The sequence below is a fragment of the Acomys minous genome (assembly GCF_964271855.1).
Source record: "Acomys minous genome assembly, chromosome: 11".
Lineage (NCBI taxonomy): Eukaryota > Metazoa > Chordata > Mammalia > Rodentia > Muridae > Acomys > Acomys minous.
In genome coordinates, this window is record NC_140492.1 from 93,790,523 (window position 1) to 93,809,970 (window position 19,448).

The following is a 19,448-nucleotide window of genomic DNA, read 5'->3' on the forward strand; positions in this document are numbered from 1 at the left end:
ATGCTAATTTTTAAAATATTTTTATTAATTTATTCTTGTTATATCTCAATGGTTATCCCATCCCTTGTATCCTCCCATTCTTCCCTCCCTCCCATTTTCTCCTTATTCCCCTCCCCTATGACTGTTCCTGAGGGGGATTACCTCCTCCTGTATATGCTCATAGGGTATCAAGTCTCTTCTTGGTAACCTGCTATCCTTCCTCTGAGTGCCACCAGGCCTCCCCCTCCAGGGGACGTGGTCAAAAGTGAGGCACCAGAGTATGTGAGAAAGTCATATCCCACTCTCCACTCAACTGTGGAGAGTCTCTGCACTGCACCTGAGAAATGTTTCATGGGAGACAGTGCAGAATGTGTGAAAGTTGTGTGTGTGTTTTTTTTAAATCCCTGATGCTCAATTCACTTGTCATTCATGTTTTCTTTCTGACAGTATAGATACAGTTTATCTAGAGCAACTGAGCCTTTTTAAAAAATGAAAAATGGAGTGATTTTTCTACTGATGATATTATAACCAAAAATTATTTATGTCATTGAAACTACCGAGAGTTCTCAGCTTGCTGTCTTGAGACTGCAGAAAACTTTTATATCCAGAATAAATCAAAGTCATATGTATAAGGAGTGATGATAGAAAACTTAGGGAATGTAACTTTTACATGATATTAGTATTGTACATATGAATAATTTGTCTCCATGATTTTTAGCATTTGATGAAGGTGAGAATGATCTTTGAATCAGCTTCAAGAGAGGCTAGCCTAGTGTCTAATGTTTCAAACGATATGCTGTACTTACGAAGTATCATTTTCCATTTTTTAGCTTTCTATTTACCAAGGCATATTTGTCCTAGGAGCTACAGACCTTGACCACTTACACAATGACACAATAACATGAGTCGAGTATTCCTGTGTGCGTGTGTCTGTTTGAGCAGAGAGGACTTCAGTCGTCCAGGACTTACAGGGGCACCTGGGGCCTGTGAAGGTTAAGTCACTAGATTAAGACAGTGGGCCATGTTTGTTTGCTACTCCGTGCTCACTTAATGTCTTCACGCTGAGCAAGGGCTTCAGAAATGGGTTAGGAATGGAGCTGGAAACAGTCCTTCCGTGAGTGTCACATGCCTCCCTTCTTTTCTGTGGACAAAGAGGGTCTTTGGTGACCCTTCTGTCCTGTCAAGCTTCTGATGTCAGGTTTCCACTCTTTGCTTCCAACCTTCAAGACAGGGTGACAGAGAAGGCTTCACCTCAGAACTAACAGCATGCGTGAGAGGGGCTGGGCAAATCCTTTTCCGTGCTTGTCTTGCCATGTCCTGTTCTCTGCCGGGGATGGCTTTCCTACCTTAGCATTGTCCCATCCTAGCCACACCTTGGAATTGTGTCATTGTCCCCTAGTTTTGGTTTCCTCATCTAGGATAGGCTCATGACCCCACCGACAATGTTAGAGAAGTTAAACCTTGGACCAGTTGCTGACCATCCCCCTTCTATTCCATGTACCCCACTTGGGGAAGAGCAGAAGGTGCCACACCCCACACTTGGAGAATTAGGGGGCCCCAGGAACCGTTCAGTGTGCATTTGTTGTCGCTGTTTTTTGTGTGCCTTGGCTTGCACACACACAACTGGAGATAGAGTTTTACTCTTAGTTGCTAAAATGCTGTTTGTGAATAATAAATTATTTAAAGACTGAGATACAGGATCTGATGAATTGAAATAAACTGATAAGAACCACAGTGGGCCAGTGATGGAGAGAGTGGTGCTGCTAGGGCTATTGTAAGTCTTTTTAGGAAAAGAAGTAGAAATGAATAAAGATTGACGTATTCTTTTTTTTCCTTCACCAGATAGAATCTGTCTGTTTTTGTTAGTATTTTGGTTCTTTGAGTGTGTGTGTGTGTGTGTGTGTGTGTACACCATGATGATGGAGCCTCATGAAAGGGTGTTTAAAAAAAGAAATGAAACTGGTTTCCATGTGTGCATAAGTGGAAGGCAGTTTTCAAAGGATTGAGGCTGAAGCGAAGCACTGTTCTGAGAGGGATTGCTCCTCCACCCTTAAAGGTGACGAATGAGAAAGCAAGGTAAGAAGCAGGAAATGTGGCAGTTGGTTGGACCTGTTGGCAGAATTGTTGTGTGGTTAGTTGCGTGAAGTCACCGTGAGTATGTCACTTATATACCATAAATATACATAGACCAGAAGGCACCTGACATATTAGTTACCTTTTGCTGTATAGGGAATTATTGTCCAAATTTAACAGCTTCAAATACCCAAACCAAAAAGTGAATATCCATCCGGGCGCGGTGACACATGGCTAAAATCCCAGCACTCAGGAGGCAGAGGCAGGTGGATCACTGTGAGTTTGAGGCCAGCCTGGTCTACAAAGAGTTCAGGACAGCCAAGGCTACACAGAGAAACCCTGTCTTGAAAAACAAAAAGAAACAAACAATAACAAAGTGAGTATCCAAAGTTCTTGAGGGAGTAATTCCGGAGTAAATTAGCAGAGCGGTACTTTTCCATGTTTTTGAGGTTGCAATCAGGAAAGTTGCCAACTCATAGCTAGAGGCTGGAGAGAGGGTTCTTTCAAGATGGCTCCCTCGCCCTGTAGACACGTTGGTGCAAGCTTTTGTCGGCAAGCCTCGATTCTCCAGTCTTCCTAGGTGGACCTCTCTGGAGGGCTGATTGAGCGTGTGGATGACATGATCCAGCCTCTTCTGTATGAATAAGAGGCAGAGGGAGCTCAAGTGTGAGTCCATAGATGTGAGTGGACATATGGACACGGAAGGAGGGGGCCTTTTATAGCCATGCCGCAAAAGCCACACAGCGTTTATGCTAGGTTCTGTTCCTTAGAAGCCAGTCCTAAGCTCTGGCCCGCACTCAAGAGTAGGCTGCTAAGGTCATCCATAAAACGAGATGTAGCACAGAGTCTGTTGATAGAAGACCATCACCCCTGAGCAGCGGAGTCTCAGCTTAGTGTGGTGTCCCCTTTGGGCATCTTGATCTCTTCATCTTCTGCTTTTGGACTCTTTCTGTGTCTTGAGCATCCTGCCTGGGTTTCCACCTTGGGAGACTGCTTCGCCGGGAGGACTTTTTAAGCCTGTTAGAGGATTCTGCGGGAGCAGCCTTTCTTTTGCTGATATTGATTCCTCCTCACAGGGTAACTTCTAAGTCACTCTCTTGACTTTGATCAGGCAAACGACTCTTCAGAAAGGCTTGAGGCAGGAGGGAGCGCAGCAGATGAAAACTCTATTCTGCCTAGACTCTGTGCTTGTCATTTGCATTCTTTAAGAACAGAGATCTGAACTAGTACCAGGGGGAAGGAGCTCAGAGCCCCTCAGAGCGCATGCTGTAGGAGTCCTGCCTGGGGAATGGACATACTTAGCCACATATTTTATCACATGCCTGCTCCATAAGCCAAGAGGGCCACTTAGCTGGGCTCTCTCGGGGGCTTCCCGTGCATATATTTCAATTATTTCTTGTTCATGTTTCATAACTGGGGCCCAGCTTGGTGTAGTCCTCACTCTGGGGTGTGCTGATGGAGCTGCCCTGCATCCAGAGCAAGCAGTTGCTGAAACAAAGGTGTGGGAAGGTCTTATAAGGATGTGATCAACTGCTTCGGCCCCGGCAAAGTGCATGTCGGCTTTCCTCTTTCTTACTGGGCATCGTACATGATTGTTTTGTATCTATAAGGTGGAGCATTCAAAACCTTCTCTTCAGCACTCAGGGCTCCAGCATCTTCCGGCCTCTGAGGATTTACCAGAGAATGACACCCACACTCAAGCTTCTGACTTTGGGAATAAATCAGGAATGGGTAAAGAGTTGGGGTGGGATGGGGTGGGGTCCAAGTAGGGGTGGAAGGAGCCCCTGTCCTGAGGCATATTTTCCTGTAGCTCAGCGTAGGTGATCTCAATCCGTTCTCTTCCACAGTGAAAGCGTTTTGACGCAGATGTGTCTTCTGAGTGTGTGTGTGTGTGTATGAGTGTGTTTATTCATGCGTTGGCGGGGTGCATTGTGGGTGCATGCTCATGGAGGAGAGACATCCATCTCTTCAGGTGCATCCACTCTTTCTGAGTCATGGGTCACTTCGTTGCCCGGGAGCTCATTGTTAGGCTAAAGCTTCTCCCCGGCAAGCCTCAGTGAGCTACCCGTTTCTGCTTCCACTCCCAGAACCATGTTCACAAACATCCTGTCACACTACGGAATTAGACCGTGGGTCTGGGGTTTGAACACGGTCCTCCTGCTTGTGTGGTACCCACTTTTCTGAAGGAGGAGAGCCCCTCTGGGGTTTGCTTCTGCTGAATATTTTGGTCATTTCATATTCCTTTTCATCTTAACTTCTTAAGCCTTTTGTTTCAAACTTGATTAAATACCGTTGTTGTTGATTAAATGTTGACCATGAGAGATTGTGACTGCCTAAGGTTTGGAATTATTAAAATCCTTAAAAGGTTTCAGGTAGATGACTTCCCTCTCGGAAGAACAGTTACTGAGGTCTTGAATTATTGATGCCTTCACTGTCATCTTCCTATAGATCTCATTCTTTTTCTTTAATTAGCTACAATGCCTTATTAACAAGTGAAAAATGCCGCCACTTAATTGTGTTCGTGTGATTTGTATAATAACCATTTCTAAGTTTTCAGAAGTAATCCTCAAGGTTGGCTTTCTCACTTTTTCCTATTCTCATTTACTGGGGAAGGAAGGGCAAGTGTTTACATATGGCACATTTGCTTCGCCTTTTGCTGAAATGTCATTTATGTAACGTGGATGTAAAATTATCTCATACTCCGAGATAGATAACCCTGTCCTTCCTTGAGGATGCTGGACTATTTAGGTCCATCCTGCTTCACCTGGGGGCGGGGCACTCAGGTTTGCGTATTATCCTTGCCCTCCTGGGCTGGGATTCTCGTGGGAGAGGAAATGACAGTGGTTCTTCATAAAGGCACAGTAGCAGGTGATAGAGACTGGACCCTCCCCAGCTCAGCGCTAAGGAAGCCAGTGATTTCAGTTTCTGTGGGAAGGGGCATTGCACATTTATCTCTGTCCTTCCCTTCTGCCTCCATGGCTTAGAGTGTATCTCTTTGATCCTTGGAGAATCTAGGATCCCTAGAGAAAGGGGTCGGGGGGAAGGAAGAGGGAGATACAGAGAGACAGACAGAAAGACAGAGAGATAGACGCAGAGACAGAGATGGACAGAGAGACTGAGACTCATGACAAGTTGACTATACCTGCCATTTGACTGAGTGTTGGGGCTACCAGTGAGAGATGAGGCCTAAGCTAGGTAGTGACCCATTGACTAAGTTATAGTATTGTGTTTTTCCACACCAAGTGCCCAGACCCAGTTGTCAGTGTAGTATTTCACCATTTTTCTGTTGAGCAGGCTGGGTCCCCCCGCCCGCCCCCCCCCATCATGCCCACCATTTTTGGCAGTTCTGCTTTCTGTATGTGACATCTGCTGTTTGTCCTCTGGTCCCTGCTGCCATGTCACTTTACTGGGAAGGGTTTGGGGGTTTCTTGTTATGACAAAGTTGAAGGTTACACTAGTGAATTCATCCACATGTCTGTCTGGGGAGCCACAGGAAATTATGACGAGCCACCAGGAGTCTCAGTTGGTTGAAGACTGCTGGGTGTGTCTGTGGGTGAGTGTTCCTTTTGGTGTAAGATAAAGGGCTCTGGTCCTGTGTGAGCACTTAAGAGGAAAGCATTAGATCGATGGTCCTCAACCTGTGTGTCTCAACCCTCTTGGGGTTGCATATCAGATATTTTATGCTACAATTCATAAGAGTAGCAAAATCACTGTTAATGAAGTAGCAATGAGATAAATTTATGGTTGGGCGTCACCACAACATGAGGTGGTACTGTATCAAAGGGTCGCAGCATCAGGAAGGTTGAGAACCCAGTAGAAGCTAATGTAAACTCTAAAGAGACACAGGAGGGCAGGGCACCGGGATGTGGGAGAACACGCTTTGGAGCAAGGAGAAGTGGGAAGCTGCTGCGTTTCCTGGCTCAGCACATTGGGTGGTGATTGGTCTCGAGTTACAGAGTGCACGACTCTGTACCATCTCTTTGTCTCTTCAAAGTCATGAAGGGTGCACTTCCCCAGCTGGACCAGCCACATAGTTGTGGCCTCATTGATTGGAGCTGTGCTTCCCATGGTGTGGGCTAGTTTTTGTTGATTTTGAAATAAACACATGACAAGAAAGCCATTGTTTAAAATTCTCATATAAGTTATATGTGTGTGTGTGTGTATGTGTGTGTGTGTGTGTGTGTATATATATATATATATATATGTATATATATATATATATATGCAATTCATTGTAAATTCAGGTTCTTAAAATGACTTTTAATTAGCTCATAATAATTACAGTGTGTTTACACTGTGATATTAGAGTACATGTGTACAGTGTGTACGGATCAGCTCAGAGCAAGTGGCGTAGCTATTACCTCAAACAGACATCACTTCTCTGTGTGGAAAGCATTTAGACTCCTCTATGGGCTAATTAAAACTATAAAGTTAAATCCATTGATTACACCTAAAGTAAATGCACACTAGAAATCGCCCCACCCATCAAGCGGCACCCATCAGCCACCCTCTGTCCATTCTCCCGAAGTCCCCACCCCCTTCCACACCCCAGAGCACTAGATTTGCCAAAACAAACACTCGTGTGCCTGCAGAGAGTGCAGTTCTGTGCTCCGAGGCAGATTTCAAGTTCAAACCTGCAACTTTTTCTTAGGCTGTCTTTTGATTTCAGCCTTCCGATACACACGAGTTCAGCGCAGAATCCTCTCACGGGTGAGATGTGAGCGGGAAGGGAAAAGTGTAAAGACCCAGAGCGTGGAAGCCGGAGCTAGGTCAGAGGCTGTGTGTAAAGCAGTTGCGTGGCTCATCTGCCTGAGTCTATTTTCAGACTCTTGTCAGATGTCAGTGTGTTCACACTTTCCAAGGTAGGGACTGGCTGACACTGCAGCTTGTCAGCGTTTCTCTTTGAGGTTCCTGTTGCCCTGACATGGTTTTGATTTTGTCCTTTAGGGGGAAAGAAAGGGAATTCTCACTCTTGTTGCTTAACAAGGTTTTTAAATAATGGTTCCTGACCAATTGTTTGTGTACGTGTGGGGGTAGGGAGAGAGCCGATGATCAACCCTCCAAGCTCTTTAGCCTTTCCCCAGCAGCCCTTGTTGGTCTTATTTATGCAACTCTCCCTGGTCCTTTGGGGCGCTTGGAGAACTCTAGAGACTCTCCACAGTGAATTGTTTTCTGTTTTCACCACCCGGCAGCTCTGGTGAACACTTCTTTTTGTGGAGGTAAGAGCTTGCACCCAAGGCAAAAAGAAGTCTTTTCCCGCCCTGATTGCATGTGGATGCTGAAGGCATTTCAGTATGCTCCCCTGCTCTTGTAGCCTAGAGACGCTGTTCTTCCTGGCTGGCTGAGCACTGGTCCTGTTGTAGAGCCCCACCTTTTACGGAGACGAGATGTGTGCGCGTGAGAGTTTGCTTCGTGGCTGGTGAGCAAAGCAGGAGTTCCGTCCCGTGTGCATAGCCCGGATGAAGAGTCGAGTATGAGGATGCATCTAGCAAAGTGCATCTTCAGTGTCCACCAAGCTACTTGTCCTTTTCTCTTGCCCCCGTTTTCTTTCCCATACCCTCTCTCTTTCCCCCTGCATGCCCTTCTGTTATTTGCTTTTCTCCAACTCTCCAGTTCGTGTTGGCCTGACTGTTAGGGACTGGGAGTCCAAGCGGTGAAGGGCAACTTGGGGTTCAGCCCTCAGATGAAAGCCAGGTGTCAGCGTTACTAAGCAGAGTTCTATAGTGAACCCTAAGTGCCGAGGGAAGCTTTAGTGGAGGCAGGGCAGACACATGGGCCGTGGTGGCGGGATGGGGCAGTCCCCAGTTGTGACTGCATTTCAAAGGCAAGAAATTGCCTTGTAGTGCACAGACGTCAAGTACTGGGGATGTAGGACAAGTAGTGATCGAGGAGCAAAGAATAAACTCTAGGGAACCAAGTAGATAGCGAATAGGAACAAGGCCCGCTGGAAATTAGGCAGGAGGTAGCATTTGTGCTAAACTGAGAAGCTGCTGCAATTAAAAAAAAATCATTATTTTATACTTCAGGTACACTGACCGTGATATTTCCTTCATTAAAAGAAGTATATTGCCTTGTGGTTTTGGAATATGTCTATTTTTTTGTTGTCTAAGAACTTAAAATTAAATATCATCAATTTTAAAAAATCATTATTTAAAAAAATTAATTATTATAGTTTTAATTATTCATAATTGCTTATTTCCTAACAAACATTTCATAATTATCTCAGCCTCTTATCCAGTCGCTGTGATAAAATACTGTGACGAAAGCACTCAAAGGGGACAAGGGTTTATTTTAAGTTTGTAGTTTAAAATTGTAGCTCACTTTTTTCAGGAGATCTCACAGTGGCTGACCCTTAAGGGGTAAGGGCCTCCTTGTGCCTGCAGTCAGGAGGCAGAAGTAGCGTGATGCTTGCGCTCAGCTCTCTCTCTCCAGGACTCAACCCATGACGTGATGCCACACTTCCTGCCTCAAAGCAGACAAGAGAATCTATCATAGGAATGCAGGCTCTCTTTCCAGATAACTGTGTCATAATGACAAAAAATTAGTGATCGTGATAACATGTTTATTAAATCACCTAATAATATATGTCTTAACATTAATTTTCTTTTTCTCTTTGCTAAGAGAGAAGCTGGGTTTTTGTTTCTATCCCAGATAGCCAAGAGAGGAAGGTGGGAGCACATGGGACATTCACTATGTTTTCTGAATTTTTAAAGATTTATTTATTTATTATGTATGTATACAGTGTTTCTGCCTACATGTACACCTGCATGCCAGAAGAGGGCACCAGATCTCGTTATAGATGGCTGAGAGCCTGTTTTCTGAATATTTGCTGGTCTTTCTTTTTTCCTTTTCTTTCCTGCTCTTTCTTCCAATTCTCTGGTTATTTTCCTCCCCTTAAGGAGAAAGGAAACTGATACAGGCAGTCCTGCTACCCTCAGTCCGGGAGCTGTTCACTCACTGTTGCCACTTACCACAGAGGCCTCAGTGGATACCTGCATGGGCACACACACAAGGCCACACTTACACACAGATATGAAAATAAGGTAGCTCTTTAATTTTCTTTATGTTAGTTTTAACCTGTGATGCCCCGGGGCTCCTGAGTACTTGTGACTCATGATGCTAAAGGACATTCATTTTGCCTTTTGGGTCAGAGTTCAGTTTTCACCTCTGTGAACTGCTGACTTAACTCAAAAGCCTATTTCCTTTTACTGTGAAGTTTGAAAGTGAATATTTATTTAGAGGCTTGTTTTTTTTTTAAAGGGGGGGGTGTTATTTTACAAGAGGAGTTGACTGTGATTCCCACCCAAAAATAAATAAATGAATGAAACTCCTATAAAGCTTACTTTTAGTTTTGTGGCTGTGGTGGGAGAAAAGTTCAAACACTGACAGAAGGGATAAGCCTCGGGATGGGTAGGAAGACTGGCAAAGAACCAGCACTTAATTGCCTCATTGTGTTACACTCCGGGTTTAATATTGATCCATAAGAATCCTGTGAGGAGGATGCAGCAACTTTTATTTTATTTTTTAAATTATTTTATATTTGTACATATGCAGTTATATTATTACACATATATACAATAGATTACCTATGGCAAGAAAAACTGTGACCCAATCAGGAATTATATAAATGTTACATTCTTAGTGTTTTGGCTATTTGTATTTGACAGCCTCGAAGAAGACATCTTTCCTATCTTGGTGCATCTAAATTTCTGAATGTAAATCAATCTCTATCACATATTATGCTACTTTTATTTTATGCATGAAATTTAAAGACTAGTTTGCTTTTAGAACTTGAGAGCCTGCCCAGTGGTTAAGAGCTCTTGCTACTCTAGCGGAGGACATGAGAGCTCAGTTCGCACACCCACACTTAGCGCCTTATAAACTACCTGTAACTCCAGCTCCAGAGGACCCACTGCCCTCTTCTGTCCTCTGAGGGTACCTGCACATACACGCACACAGGCCACACTTCTTCAGAGTACTGACCTGTTCCCATGTCCTGTCCCTGACTCCGTCAGGAAATAAGATGTGGGATGTCAGCAGCTACTGAGGATCTGGCCCTGGGGGAGCAATTGATGGGGAAAGAAAGATCAAAATTTAGGAGGAAACCCAAAGTAGCAAGTCTTTAGATGCTATCCCATGCCCCTTCCTGGTCTAGCTTCCACAAGTTGCTGACCATGATCTATTTGAGCTAAGGCAATGTGTAATGCGGTATTAATAATTGATAACCAACATGCTTAAAGCTCTGTTGTCCTGGCTACCTCTCTCTGTGGTGGCACCTTGTTCTGTGGTAGTAGTTCTGTCTGTGGACAGTACCATAGTGTTTTGTATCTTTAGTTCTTAGCCATTGTCTGTCCATAATAGGCATTTGGATTATTTTTTTTCTGACAACTTGGGATCGATAGATTGTACGTAATTAGAGAAATGTTGGGGATCATTTAAGTTGGTTATAACAGCAGTAACAACACATTGGGTTATGTTGAGGCATCTGGAGGCAAAGTACACAAGGACTCACAGTGAGATCTCTAATAGGTTAGGTCTAGACACTTGGTGCTGGTCTTGATTCAAGCACCAACTACCTTTGTATCTTGTGAGGGCCTCAGTCTTCCAGTGATATCAGGAACTTGGATCATATACATTTATTTCTGGCTGTTCTACACTGCTAATGTATTGTGATTCTTGAATGCTGACCTGAAAAGCCACCACCTAGGGTTTAATTGGATCCTTTGCGCTTGCTGACAGTAGGATTTCAGCATCTGGCTTTCTCTAGGGAGTATTCTCAGTTGACTCCCCAGACTTATGCACTCTACCACGGTATCCCCTCTCAGGAAGATGCTTTGGGACAATGGAAAGGATAGGATCTTGGAGTCAGGGATACAGGACTTGATCCACGAAGTAATCTCCTAGTGAGCTGAAGATGTTAGATCCTTCCGTATCTGTTCCCTCGTTTGGTAAGTTAGGAATGTTAATACAACCTAACTGAGAAAAAAAGGAAGTGGGCATGTAATTCTAGCTTCTGTGGTACCACGTGAGAGTTTTCCATTCTGGTTTATACTGAAGGAAAATAACCCTGGGGGAAGCGTTTTCTCTTCCTGCTTGTTAACCAGGGTCAGATTTTTTAGTTCTATTGCTGGTGGGGACAGGGACTTTAATGACTTCATATAAGTAAACAACCACAGGCATAGATTAGATCCCTAAATAAAGGTCAGGGGAACATCTGGAATATTAAGATGACAGGAAACCAGGGGATCCATATATGCAAAGACACGTTGTATGTTCTCTGTGTTTATCCCAGTGTCATTGTTCCTAAACCAAACTTTGAGTAGCAGTTAATGTTCTGAAAAGTACATGGGTAAATGCCATGTTTTAGGGATGACAAATAATGTTAGCTCTGTTTTTCCACATCCTTCAGTGATTGATCTTGCTGCCCAAGTTGCAATTAAATGCTTGCTGCATAGTACCCTTTCTTGTGTCTGTGGCCATGTCTTCTCACTGGTAGTTGACATGCATGAGTTTGTGGAGATGTTCACGAGCAAAGGGATTGACCTTCTTGAAGCTGAAGTTGAGAGGCAAGCAGGATAATGTTATCAAAGTGCTAATTTACATATTTCACTCAGAAGGGAGGAATGAAAATCAATGTGCTTAAGCAGCGAGCCACGTGGTACAGCTCTGTTTAGGTGAATGCCATTGTGGTTTGATCTAACGCATTTTAGGATATTTCTAAAACTTATTTCACATTGCGAATTGAAGATTGCCATGCCGGGAATTAGTTAAGAAATCAAAGATGGAAGCCAGGCATGGAAGATGAGGCAGGTGGATCTCAAATTTCTGGACTTTTTCCTCCTGACAGATATCAAAGATAGAAAATGTTATTGTTATCTAGTAAACTTCCCAGTTTAAATATACTCTATTGATGCATTTTTTGAAGATAAGGCCTTTCATTGAGAAAATGATCACAATACACAGTTAAGTCATTCGAGTGAACGAGTTAGTGCTTGAAGAATTGTTGGCTTACTAGACCTTGTAAACATTTTTTGCTGACTTTATTCTTTTCTTTCATTCTCTTTTTGTTCTCAAAAGGTTTTTATTTTTTTGTTTTGTTTTTTAAGACGAGTCTTGTAGCACAGGCTGGCTTCAACTACTATGGAGCAATGGCAGGCCTTACATTTCTGATCGTCCTGCCTCCACACCCTGGGTGCTGGGATTACAGGCGTGTGTCACTATGCCCAGCTTGTTCTCAAGAGGTAACCTACTATAGCATTTAACTTAGTAGGGGGAATAATGTAAAAAAAAAAAAAAACAAATGAAGACAGGCAGGAATAAAGCAAGCATAGAGCCTAAAGGACCTCAAGAGTGGCATTTGACCTATGGGTCCAGTAAGTCTTTGTTGTTGGAGCTGTCCTGTGCTTGGCAAGATAAATTTAGTAGCATCTCTGGGGTCAAATGTCACACTTTGCCCAAATTGTGAGATCCAAGAATGGCTCCAGGCACTGCCAGTGTCGTGTGTGTGTGTGTGTGTGTGTGTGTGTGTGTGTGTGTGTGTGTGTGTCAGAGAGAGAGAGAGAGAGAGAAAGAGAGAGAGAGAGAGAGAGAGCGCTGAGTGAGGAGAGAATGAATGTGTGGGTATGTATGTGTTTGGATATGTGTGTGGTGTATTTATGTATGTATATATGTGAGTGTGGGTGAGTGTGTATGTGTGGATATGTGTGTATTCGTATGTACATGTACATTTGTTTGTGAGTGTGTATGTGAATGTAATGTGAGTGTTTGTGTGTGTGTGTGTGTGTAGTTAAAGACAAAAGTCTCCATAAACTGAAAATCCCACTTCATAAGATAAAACGAAGTCTGTCTGCATAAAATTTTGATTGGAGACCCAACCCACTGCACTTCCTGATGAGGAATCAAAGGCTTTGCAGGAGGTGTCTAGAGAAACATAGCAAGGTATGCAGTCCCCAGGAGGAAGCTCACCTACAGCCCAGCAGCACTGACACTGGTCCCAGGGCTGAGACCTGGAAGCATCATTACAGTGTCTCTCTCCCAGTCTTTTAATGCAGCTCCTGGTCAGTTTGTATTGTTTACTGTTTGTTTGCCTCCTCCTGTACCCAGAACGAACCCTAGTCTCATGTAGTTGATGAGCTGGACACAGATGTGCACAGCTGCCAAGGCAGGCAGATCTTGAATCTGAATCCAATCTGGGATAGATACTGTTTCAAACAAGAAAACATTAACAACAAAACTGCTTAATGAATACATATTCACAAATGGAGATGCGTGTTGAACTGGGCCCAGAGGTATCCATCCCTCTTTCCACACTATGGCTCTGAGCAGCTAGATTTGTTAGGATGTTGCCTACAGCATCATTAAACGGAAGCCTGTATCCTGAGGGGAATGCAATCCAGAGTGACTGTCAGCAAAATCAATGAACAGACCCAATATGGTATGATCAGGACTGTCACCCTCCTGGTGGTCTGGCAGGTCAATACTGAAGACATTAGGATGCAGTGAGGGGACATAGCACATTCTTTAGGCCTAGAAAAAAAGAAGTGTTTTCTTGTGCACTTGAGAAGTGCAGAGCAGAGGTAGGGGTGTGGCTCTGACAGGCAGGTGAATAAGGAGCCATGTGCATTGTCAGCTGGCTAGGGCAAGGAGCAACTGAGCTGCTGAGCCTCGGAAGACAGTGCCAGACAGTGAACACCAATATTTTAGGTTATGGATTGCTTGAATGTGCTAGCGCTGTTCATGCATCATCTACGTGTCCTCACTGCCTCTGAGATCTATTCTTCAGACAGAAGTAGCTTGCCTGGGACGTGACTTTAGAGTTCTGTCCCTGAGCATTTTGGATGGATTCAAGGCTCCTCTTAAATGTGATACCATGGTTGATGGCACACACAAGGACAAGAAAGTGGGCCTTCTCATGAGTCAGGCCCTCTGTGCTCCAGCCTGGGATCACTGCATAGTAGCTTAAACCAAATCCTCACTTGTGCTATACAAACAAGAAACAAAGTCCCGGGTAAAGTTATAGCAGGTCTAATTTCCATGTAGAAATGTTCACCTAGGTGATGGAAGAGGTAACTATATAAAATGGAAAGTAACTACAGCAAACCCAAATCGTGAACTTTCCATTTACTGAGTGTGCAAGTGTATAGATGTTTGCACTTTCTATTTACCGAGTGTGCAGGTGTGCACACATTTGCACTTTCTACTTACCCGGTGTGCACGTAAGTATGATTCTTACTAACATTCTGTGGGTGAAGAAATGGCGCATTAAGAATTAAGTACTTTAATGGAGACACATAAGTGCCAGCTCTGGTCTGAGGACCTAACCACTGCAGGATTGGTGTGGATCCTGTAATGACTGTCTCAGCCATAGGAGGGTATTCTATCAGGTTTTAAAATATTGACTTTAATAGGCTTTGGCTTAAAACTAAACTCTCATTTTAAAATAAAGTCGAAGCATTCCAAGTTGCCTATTTGATTTTTTATTGGGTGAGAGAGACAGAGACAGAGAGACAGAGATAGAGAGAGATAGAGACAGAGAGAGAGAGAGAGAGAGAGAGAGAGAGAGAGAATAAGTGCTTAATTGGAGTTGTAAGCAAGGTCTAAGCAGTTTCCTAACTCAGGTATATTTTTGTATCTTTGGTTTTGATTTCTTAGAATATTTAATATTAAGAAACAGAATAACTGAGGAGTGTTTTCATAACCTCCATTACTAGTCAATCCTTTTCTCTGCTTTAAGCACATAAAAGGACTCTAGCAGAGGTTCCATTATGACTGCAGATGACATTGGTGATCCCTTTGAACTCATGAACTTTGGCCTTAGGGCACTCGCATTCTGGATGGGTCTTTAAAATGCATGTGTCACATCTTGGGAATGAATGCAGAATTACAGAAAAGAGAAATGGAGCAGAGAGAGATTGGATTGATGGACACAAGTGACTATGCCAGCAGGGATACAGTTAAAAGGTCGAATAATTCATTATTTAGGAATCACCTTCAGAGATAGCCCTGTTCAAAAATTAGCATTCTAGTTTAGTCTATATGAAAGACTCTTTTACAGGATGCTATCTGATATGACCTAAGGCTCTTCCCATACGTGAAATGCTCCATTTTGTCAAAGTAATGAGCATTCCTGGTAGCATTGCACCTTGATTACATTTGATGCCATTAAAATTTTCTTTTCAATAATAAAGACTCATATATTCCCTATTTTTACTATTATATTTTAACTAAATATCCCTGCATATCAGACATTACAAACTAATTTATTCAGACTCAACAGACTCAAACATTTCTTTCTTTTCTTAATAAGCCCTATTGTAGGGGTGAAGTGGGAGAAAAAAAAAACAGGCTTAAGAGAATTTCTTGTTACTCGCACCATAACAGAGGAAGAATGACAAGAAACAAGCATAAAGGATCTCAATCTCAGATGTGACATGACAGTAGATGCTATAAAGAAAAGAGAGGGTGAAAATAAAGTGTCTATAGAGTTAGCACCCTCCCAGAGAGACTGTTACTCTAACAGAGCCATGCAAGTGGGAGAGGCCAGCTAGCTAAGAGTGTCTCCCAAGAGGAAGATATGTGCAGGAAGATGTTCGGAGCCATCGCAGACCTGCATCGCAGACCTGCAGAAGAAGAAGGAGGAGGTGTAAGGAGAGCAGTGGAGAGTGGTACCTGCTTGTCAGGCAGGTGGGGAGACCTGGCAGGTCCGAGTGTAGACACTGAGCTTGTTCTAGGTGAAGCAGAGTCTGGGAAAGGACTCCAATAGACCAACTGGGACATCTGCCATCTGCTTTAAAGGGGACACTGGCTACTCTCCCGATGTTAGAGAGAAGGCAGAAGGAACCTTTGGGAAGTTATTGGAGGAGGGATCTCCATGGCAGCGACAAAGTTGTAGGTAGCAGGAGAAACAGGGATGTGATTGGGTTTCGAGCTGTATCTTCTTCTTTTTTTTTTTTTTACACTTTAAAAAAAATTAATTCATTCATTTTACATCTCAATAGTTATCCCATCCCTTGTATCCTCCCATTACTCCCTCCGTCCCACTTTCTCCCTACTCCCCTCCCCTATGACTGTGACTGAGAGGGACCTCCTCCCCCTGTATATGCTCATAGGGTATCAAGTCTCTTCTTGGTAGCCTGCTGTCCTTCCTCTGAGTGCCACCAGACCTCCCCATCCAGGGGACGTGGTCAAATATGGGGCACCAGAGTTCGTGTGAAAGTCAGTCCCCACTCTCCACTCAACTGTGGAGAATGTCCTGTCCATTGACTAGATCTGGGTCAGTGATTGATGTTTACTGCATGTAGAGTCCTTGGCTGGTGCCATAGTTTGAGCAGGACCCCTGGGCCCAGATCCGCCTGTCATAATGTTCTCCTTGTAGGTTTCTAGGACCCTCTGGATCCTTCTATTTCCCCATTCTCCCATGCTTCTCTCACCTAGAATCCCAGTAGGATGTCCTCCCTTCTGTCCCACTTTCCTGATAAGTGAAGACTTTTATGGGACATGCCCCTTGGGCTAGTGTCCAGATGTAAGTGAGTATATACCATTTGAGTCTTTCTGCTTCTGGGTGAACTCACTCATTAGGATCATTTCTAGTTCAATCCATGGTGGAGCTGTATCTTGAAGGATGTTTTGGAGTGTGAGGTGTGAATGGGAAGGTAGGACTGTCTGTAAAGTTCGTGTGCCTTGAAGCTGGAACAAATACGCGTTATTCTCTAATGTCTGATCATCGCTTCCCGCCCCCCCACACACACACCCTTCCCGTAAGATCCTCATACTTTTGTAGACTGGAAGAACTGATGTGCCTGGCAGTGCAGTGTCTTGAAGATCGAGTGAGAGATAGGAAGTGCAGTGTGTGTGGGCAGTTACTGTGTGCGCTGTAGAGGTAGGAAGGTGGCACCATGGCAGGAGAGGGTTCAGCCCAGGAATATGTGCCCATGGTTCATCTGCTCAGCTGTGGCTGTGATGGGGGAAGGCAGAGGAATCTGAAGATCAGATGCTCTCATAAGCGCCTTCACCTGCCTGTATCCATCTCGGCACATGTCATCAGAACGGACCCTGTTTCCCTCAGCTTTCTGCCAGACAGCGACGAGGGAGACAATTACAGAGAACATGGGTATGAGACGATCACGTGAATTGGATGTGATCAGGGAGTCACAGTAATTTGTGATGTTCCTTCACAACTGTACCAGATTTCTCTCATTCATGCAACGCTTTTGTGATTCCCAGGATGGACTTCCAGCAAGAGTAATTGCCTAGATGTGACACGGAGTAACATACTACACCTCTGTCTGAGTTCTGAATTCAGAAATGTGCAAATGGACCTCTCCCCAGTATCCTCTGGCTTTTCTGTGAAGTGAAGGACTCTGAAAACCAACGTAGGGAATTGCAAGGAAGCCTGGTCACCAGAAATCAGAATTGATTGATGGGTTAAAAGAAAGGCATCTCTTCAGATGCCCTTTCTCAATACCGTGCCGAGCAGCATGCTAGGTGACAAAGAAGTGTAGGGTTGGGCAGCCTGTAGCTTGCAGTAGGAGGGACACTGAAAATGCTCAGAGTGAGCAAAAGCCATGCCTCAGTCAGTGCCTTTGAGCCTCAGGAGGTGGGGGAGGAGGAGCAGGGGGTTCAAGACACCCTCTGTCTTCAGTTAACCTTGTAGAGTGTCGCCATCATTGGGGGTGTGGCGAAGTTGAAAAACATTAAATGGGAATTGGTTAAATGGCAGCATTCAAAGTGACAAGCTTGATATGTACTGTCCGCTCTAGGGTGAGATGAAGTGATTTTTTTTTTTAAGGGATCCGTGAGTGTTGGAATCCAGGCCAAAAAATAATAAAATAAAATAAAAGGAAAATGAAGTGCCAGGCAGCAGTGGGCCATTTTGAGAAGCTTTGATTAATTATTATAGGAAGACTAAAGCCACTGACAGTGCAGAAAATTTGGAAAAATGGTATGTTTAGAGAGAGCCCTGGTGGGAGTGTGAATTGATGGAGGAAGGAAATAGGATCTTGGCGCCTTGCTCTGCTCATAGGTTTTTCTCCTGTTCTTGAGACATTTTCAGCCCTCACTGTTCACTGCCTCAATTCTCCTGGGTCTAAAATAGTAGTCTCCTCTTGGGGCTCTCACTCTGATGAAGAAGGAGGAGGAGGAGGAGGAGGAGGAGGAGGAGGAGGAGGAGGAGGAGCCTGTGGACCATTGGCTCATGGCTTCATTTTGTAACGGGAAGGGGAAGTGGCTTTCTTTTTATGCTCACACTTCCTCTTTAATTCCCTTTTCTTTCTTCTACACCTACCCCATGCCATCTGTGACTGTTGAGACTCTGTAAGGAGACGGCATCGCTCCTGGGTACTTCCCCCTCCCCTGTTGATTTGTGATTGAACGCTCTTTCTCCAGAGTAATTAATTGTAATTCTGCAAGCAAATGAGAAAAGGATAGCAGAAGCCGATGGACCTTAAACAATAAATATCTGTATTTTATGCAACTGCCACTAGTAATTAAGAGAAAATAACTAAGTAGAATGGACCCGTGCCCCGCTCGATGGCTTTGAAGGGGCGGCCACTCATTCTTGGTGCATTTACTGACAGGAGCTAACATGGAACATTCTGCTGAATGTCTATGGTACATTGCCACCTTGTGGCTGCAGTTCTCCAAGTCACGGAAAAGAGCAACTTAATAGGATGAATGCTATAGAGCCTTATTCTGCAGTTTCCCCAGCTTTTTCCATATGTCCTTAATTCAGAAGATTGGAGATATTGTTTAAGAATATATAGATAGAATAGATAAGTTAAAGAGTTTCCCTATGGGGCGTTGGTGGCACACGCCTTTAATCCCAGCACTTGGGAGGCAGAGGCAGGTGGATCTCTGTGGGTTCGAGGCCAGCCTGGTCTACAAAGCAAGTCTAGGACAGCCAAGGCTACACAGAGAAACCCTGTCTCAAAAAAAAAAAAAAAGAGTTTACCTATGTTCTTAAAAAAGACATGCTAAAGTATTAATGAGGAAAAGTCTTATCTGCAGCTGATATTGCAGTGGGGGGTTAGATGGGGAACCACACATACATGTAAACAGGATGGGGAGTGAAAGCCACATGGGGAAAGAATAATGTTTGTTCCCTGGCATGAAGACAAAGGATGGCTATTTTCACACTCAATCCATTCCATGTTTCCATAGCCACAGTTTTCTTTTGAAAATTTTCAATAACAACAACAATAATATTAATAAATTGGCAGTTAAAAAAAAGACACATGGTGAAGACATACAGTGGTACCAACATTAGGGCACCAATAATTTCTCTGTTGTTTGATGGTCTGACTGCAAATGAGTCCTGCGTTGTCTGGTTGCTCATGAGTAATGGTTCAGATACTTCATTGTAGGATTTAAGGGCAAAATGTCTTAAGGCTGGACGGGAG

General features: G+C 43.9%; 1 protein-coding gene across 8 annotated transcripts in view; it reads left to right on the forward strand.

The window, feature by feature from the left end:
• The window catches only part of MAST4 (microtubule associated serine/threonine kinase family member 4), a 617,295-nt gene that overhangs the window by 156,181 nt on the left and 441,666 nt on the right, over window positions 1–19,448 (forward strand). The window contains exon 1 of one of the 8 annotated variants that reach the window (XM_084800739.1): window positions 12,373–12,425. The exons of the other annotated variants lie outside the window; for them this stretch is intronic. Within the exon in view, the coding sequence (XP_084656865.1) occupies window positions 12,417–12,425 (9 nt within the window). The 5' untranslated portion in view covers window positions 12,373–12,416. Of the gene's footprint in view, window positions 1–12,372; window positions 12,426–19,448 lie in introns of those variants that run through there. 8 annotated transcript variants of the gene reach the window in all.